A 5,470-nucleotide genomic window follows, 5' to 3' on the forward strand; every position below is an offset into this window, starting at 1 on the left:
TAGAGATCAAACACGCAAATTACCCTAAACCATAGGAACCATTCGTGTAATTTACTCTACATTATAGAAGTACCCTTCTATCCAACTATTTTATCATATTACATTTTTAAGACATTCATCTTAATCATAGAGCTTGTGTTTGTTCTTCTAATATCCTTAACATATTCCATTGTTCTTCCCTAGTTAGGGAAGTTCCCTTTCCAAAAAAAAAACATATGACCAAAATATGGCATATTCTTTAACTAGGGTATGATCAATGAGACAAAATGCAAGTTTTGACACTTTTTTTAAACATTTAACGATCTAAAAAACGATTATGGACCAAATAACTCCAAGAGCAACAACTGGTTTGACATGCATATCAAAGAGCACTTTTGAACATAACAACAAAAACAAAACAAAACAAGCACAAAGGACACATTCATAAGGTAGGTAACATTAACATATGATTGTATTAAAGTTGAAAGAAACACCAAATTCATCCTCATCTTCTCATCTCTCTTCCTAAAGACCCCAACTAAACATCATAATTAGCAATAGAGCCCAAAACAAACCTAATCAATACTACCACTACTCATATAAAAAACTGTACATGATCCCACCCATTTGCTCCTTTCACTTTTGCTGTGTAGAAAACAATCATGGCCAGGGAAATAAGCATAACTACTTACCATTAAACCTCTAGCTCATGTCCTCTTTATATTAATCAAACCTTAATATCTTCTTTCAAGCTGTTGATGTCACACCTAACCTATAACACACACACACACACACACACAAAAAAAAAACAAATATAATTTTGGGTTGTTGTCATAAATGCGTAACAAACTATTTAATTTGGTATTTTACAAAAATACTCTTTGTGCACTTTCTGATAATAATAACATCTGGTGTTTTTCAACACCTCGAATAGTTCGTTATCTATTTACAACATTAACCCTATATTTTTCAATCCAAAAAAATAAATAAATAAATAAATAACTTGCCTTATAACTGTTCCCTGTTCCAACTCAACAACCGGTCGCGAACTCACCACCAACTCAAGTCCCTTTGGCTTCAAAACACAAAAACAACTTTAAACATCTCCTAAATAATAATAATAACAACTCCTCAAACCCACAACTTTCACAAATTAAAAAATAAATAAATTATCACAGACCAAAACCTGAACTTCAAACACCTTCCCTTTACCCTCTTCAGCACACGAATGATTAACAATGACTGGGGAAACGGAATCGGAATCGCGATTCCGGGGACTCACGGATTGTCTTTTCAGTAAACCATTTTGTTTGATTCCATTTCCAATTCCTTCATATTTTCTCTTTCTAGAAGCTTCTTCTTCACTTGATGGATTGATGATGTTTGACCTAGGTATTCTACAAGGTTTATAACCTTCCGGAAACACATACAAAGGAATCTGCTTCCTTCTAACATGGGAAACATAGATTTCCATTCCGGGTCTCCAAAACACATACATGTTGACCGAATGTCTAAACTCATCAACTGTTCCTCTGATGTCAAACTGTTGACCTTCTAGAACAACTTCCCCTTGTTTCCTCTGTAACCCCATAAAGAAAGCACTGTGTGAACATTGCTTTGAAGGGTCTGAGTATTCATGTGGGTATGGATGACACTGCAGCTTCCCCATCGTATCCCTCTCAATCTTTTAAAAAAAATAACAATTTTTAAAATTTAAACCAAAAATGTTGATTTACCAAAATACCCTTTTGACTAAAAAAAAACATTTTACCATTAAAGTCAACTGCCTCAAACGCGATTCAACCCAACCTTTCCATGCACGAAGATCATCACAATCTCCAGCAACTATATCCACCTGTAAATAATTTCTGTAGCTTTCGAAGAACATATATGGTTCAAACAATGCATGCCACTGGGCTTTGTTAAGCTCTATTTCCTGTTTGTTTATTTTAAAAAAAAAAAAGCCAACAGTCAAAAGTCAACGGTCAAAGTCGACTAAAATAGAAATTTTTAAAATTTAAACCAAAATGTAGTTTTACCAAAATATCCAATTGACTAAAAAACATTTTCCTGTTTATTTTAAAAAGTCAACGGTCAAAGTCAAAGTCAAAGGTCAAAGTTTACCTCGCATATTGTATTGCCGAAGAGGAACTGTTCAGTCATGACACGGAGTGTGCTAGTGGAGACATTGTAGCTGGAGTTCATGCAAGGGTATGCAGGGGTAATTATGGGCATATGGTGAGTTCTGTCTTTAGGGTTTTTGCGTGGGTCCCACACAGCGAATCCGAGCTCTTGTTGTTGGATTGAACAGAGCATGACTGGATTTGGCCATCGCCACTGTGTGTAGACCCTGAAGAACCTTGAAACCAGCATACTTGGAATGGCATTTGGGTAAAACTGACAAACTCGTGCAACAAGAAGAGCCCAATTCACACCACCTAGAAATCCAGTCACCTGATTAAAAAAAAAAGATGGTGGAAATTGAATCATGGGATTGTGGAAAAAGTCAACATGAAAGTCAAACATCCTTACATTTGAATAAACTCCACGCTTTTTAGCCCAAAACTTCAAGCAACGAAGTGTTGTACGAAAATGCTGAAAACAATCGGAAAAGTCAAAAGATCAAGAAAAGTCAAAATTAGATCAATGTAAGATTAAGGGGTTGTTTCTTTTTTTGCCCCGTTAAATCCTATAAGAGTAAAGTGGCTAAATGACCATTTTACCCTCATATTCCATAAGCTCTGTTTCTTTTCTAGACTAGGTAAACCATCTGACCGAGACTAAATGACCATTTTACCCTCATATTCCATAAGCCCTGTTTCTTTTCTAGACTAGTTAAACCATCTAAATGAGACCATTTTACACTTGAATTCTGTTTCTTGTCTAGACTAGGTACACCAACTTACTGAGACTAAATGACCATTTTACCCTCATATTCCAAAAAACACTATCCATATTCCATAATATTAACCAATTTCAAAGATAGAGAGTTAGAGTAGTTGAGGGGGAAAAAAAGAGCAAATAGGTAAATATTTGGTGTCTTAATTACATAAATCCAGGTTTTTTGGCTTAACCCATTAAGTCATTATGTCCAAATTAAGTAAAAACAAATTAAGTGCTTAACTCATTAAGCCCATTAAGTAAAAAAGAAACAGCCCTAATAACAATCACCTCAACATTTGGAACATGTTTAAGAATCTGATCAGCAACCCTGCAACCATTAAGACTCCTCACAGTAGGCTCATCAACATCATACAAGACAGAATCATCAGATATGTCTAAATCCTGTTGAAAAAAAAAACAATAAAAACCACAATAGGAAAGAGTTTAACTTTAAGGGGATTTTACAAAAACAAAAACTTACATCTGGAACAACTAAAAGAGAAATGCTGGCATAAAGAAGATCAATACATATTCCATCAAATTTAAATTTCATGACTGGAACATGAGCATCAGGAACTGGTTGAAGTTCTGTAACTTCCTCCATTCCTGACAACATATCATGCAATACAAAAAAGAAGTCCTGAAAAATTAAAAAAAGAAAAGAAAAAGAGTATAATGATTAATGAGCTCTTATAGCCTGTTAATAATAATATCTTGATGAAAATTGAAATAACTTACATCTCGATTCACATAAGAAGGTCCTACACATAAAGTGTCAATGTCTGCTCCAGGACCATGAACCTATCATTAAATTTTGATGGAATAAAAATAGTTATTTATTATAAATAAGCATTTAATGCAATAATGTGTTATACTTTTATCTAGTTATTAAAAATTCACTTACTCCAAGTCGATATGAACCAAAAGTAAAGATGACAGCATTTGCATCTTCAACCATTTGGTCTGTGTAGCCACGTAGGCGAGTAAGTTGCTTCACCCAATCAACTACAATCTGTAAAAGGAATCATTAAAAAGATTTATATTAGACTATAGAAAGAATATCCTAGGTATATTCCTTTTTTCTAACTTCTATATAGTTTAAAAAACTACACGTATACATATTTGGTGTAATAAAGGGTGTTGGGTTGAAGCAACTTTGATCAAAATTGGTGCAAAATTGGGATTTGGTGTTGGGTTGGAGATGCATTAATGACTATGAAGATTACCCTTTAGATGTTTAATTAAGATTGTAACCGATTCTTCAACTATCATGACTTGTTTAGTTATATATTGAGGATATATTAACCTATTAAGTCAAGTTTTATCTATAGAAGCATGATACATACAATACATAGGGTCTGATAGTGCAAGAGTTTTTTTTTTTTTTTCTATATAAGGTCTTTCCACTTTCATGTAGGCAACTAGTGAGATAATAGCTAACTAAACAAAATAATTATTTGAACAAAGATATTCCATATCTCCTCATGATCTTGCACTCTTGTCAAATAAACTCCCAGTGGGCCTCTCTCAAAAGGAATGATTACATATAATTGGTATGATAAGGGATAAACGTGAATATATGTCAAAGATTATAGAAGTTCAATAATTGATACTAAACGCACCTGCTTAATTCGACCAAGAACTTCCACCCTCTTAGCGGCTTCTTCTTTGATTTCGTATAGTCCAGCATCTACCAAGAACTACAAGAACGAAACGACAGTTAAAACGGTTAAAGAAGATGAGCATAGAGATATTCAAATTGGTTAACATAGCCGACCTTGTTCAATTTCTTGGTTCTTAGTAAATCAGCGTCAGATGGTCCCGCTAGAGACAAGGGTTTCGTAACCCCGTGCTGCCTTGGTGAAGGTAAAGCCTCCGAACCCACCATTATCCCGCTGAATTATGACAAGAATAAGTTGCAATCGAATGAACGAAAACAGAAAATTCGACCAAATCCCTAAAGAGACACACCAAATCGAAAAGAGTAATTTGGTTTCTCGACCCAAACCCTGAAACCCACATACAAAATCGGAAACTTAATCTGTTAGATTCGAAAATTGAGATAAGTAGGAAGGCAGAGCAAGCAAGATTGAAATTAGTGTAGAGGAATCTGTTGAAACCCTAGAATATTAGGGTTAATGGTATAGAAGGAAGGTGGATCTGAAGAAAACACTTAGCAAAGAAGAATCAAAACCTATGATTGATTTATACGCGTATATTGATTTGGAAATTTGAGGGGAGGCGCGGGATGTGATCGTGTCAGTTTCGGTTTGGGACTCTTGAAGAAGTGGGAAACTATTATTGATTCTTCTTTTCCACGTTTGGAAACAAAATCGAGATATTTCTTCCCACGGTTTCACATTGTGTAATTTGTTAAAATAGTCCTTCAACTACTCTCTAGTTTGCACTTTTTTCTTTTCTTAAAAAAATCTTCTACCTATTCTTCAAGATAATCAAGAATAGTTCTCCATCGATGACATTGATGTCAAAATTTGAACAAATAGTTACATTAAGAGACTCTATTACGATATCTAAATTTTTAAGATTTGAACTTTTAATAGGTTTAAATTTATAAAAGAGTCTGAACTTTTAAGATCTGAATTTTTTA

General features: G+C 34.1%; 1 protein-coding gene across 6 annotated transcripts; it reads right to left on the minus strand.

Moving 5' to 3' along the window:
- Nucleotides 1–405: 405 nt before the first annotated feature.
- On the minus strand, nt 406–5,184 carry LOC145108042 (nuclear poly(A) polymerase 4-like). Of its 6 annotated transcripts, XM_079045027.1 has the most exons (13): nt 5,057–5,181; nt 4,834–4,871; nt 4,640–4,757; nt 4,485–4,562; nt 3,767–3,874; nt 3,601–3,663; nt 3,344–3,502; nt 3,151–3,264; nt 2,512–2,574; nt 2,104–2,433; nt 1,751–1,915; nt 1,160–1,663; nt 782–1,054 (listed from the first exon to the last, which is right to left on the minus strand). In XM_079045027.1, exons 3-13 carry the CDS (start codon nt 4,748–4,750, stop codon nt 926–928), a joined length of 1,824 nt encoding a protein of 607 aa, XP_078901153.1. In that variant the 5' UTR covers nt 4,751–4,757; nt 4,834–4,871; nt 5,057–5,181; the 3' UTR covers nt 782–925. The 6 variants fall into 6 exon arrangements, with proteins under 6 accessions (XP_078901156.1, XP_078901155.1, XP_078901153.1 ...); XM_079045030.1 differs by adding an exon at nt 406–751 and having other exon boundaries at nt 987–1,054; nt 1,166–1,663; nt 4,640–5,183; XM_079045029.1 differs by adding an exon at nt 406–751 and having other exon boundaries at nt 987–1,054; nt 4,640–5,183.
- Between the last annotated feature and the right edge of the window lie 286 nt (nt 5,185–5,470).

This window comes from Lactuca virosa, chromosome 4 (genome assembly GCF_052849685.1).
Source record: "Lactuca virosa cultivar CGN04683 chromosome 4, Lactuca_virosa_CGN04683_v6, whole genome shotgun sequence".
Taxonomy (NCBI): Eukaryota; Viridiplantae; Streptophyta; class Magnoliopsida; order Asterales; family Asteraceae; genus Lactuca; species Lactuca virosa.

Coding starts and splice junctions, on each gene's coding strand:
- LOC145108042 (XM_079045026.1), bottom strand. CDS start 4,750: ATGGTGGGTTCGGAGGCTTTACCTTCACCAAGGCAGCACGGGGTTACG. Junction 2,575..3,150: donor AACATGTTCCAAATGTTGAG/GTGATTGTTATT, acceptor GATTGTTTTCAG/CATTTTCGTACAACACTTCG. Junction 2,434..2,511: donor AGCGTGGAGTTTATTCAAAT/GTAAGGATGTTT, acceptor TTTTTTAATCAG/GTGACTGGATTTCTAGGTGG.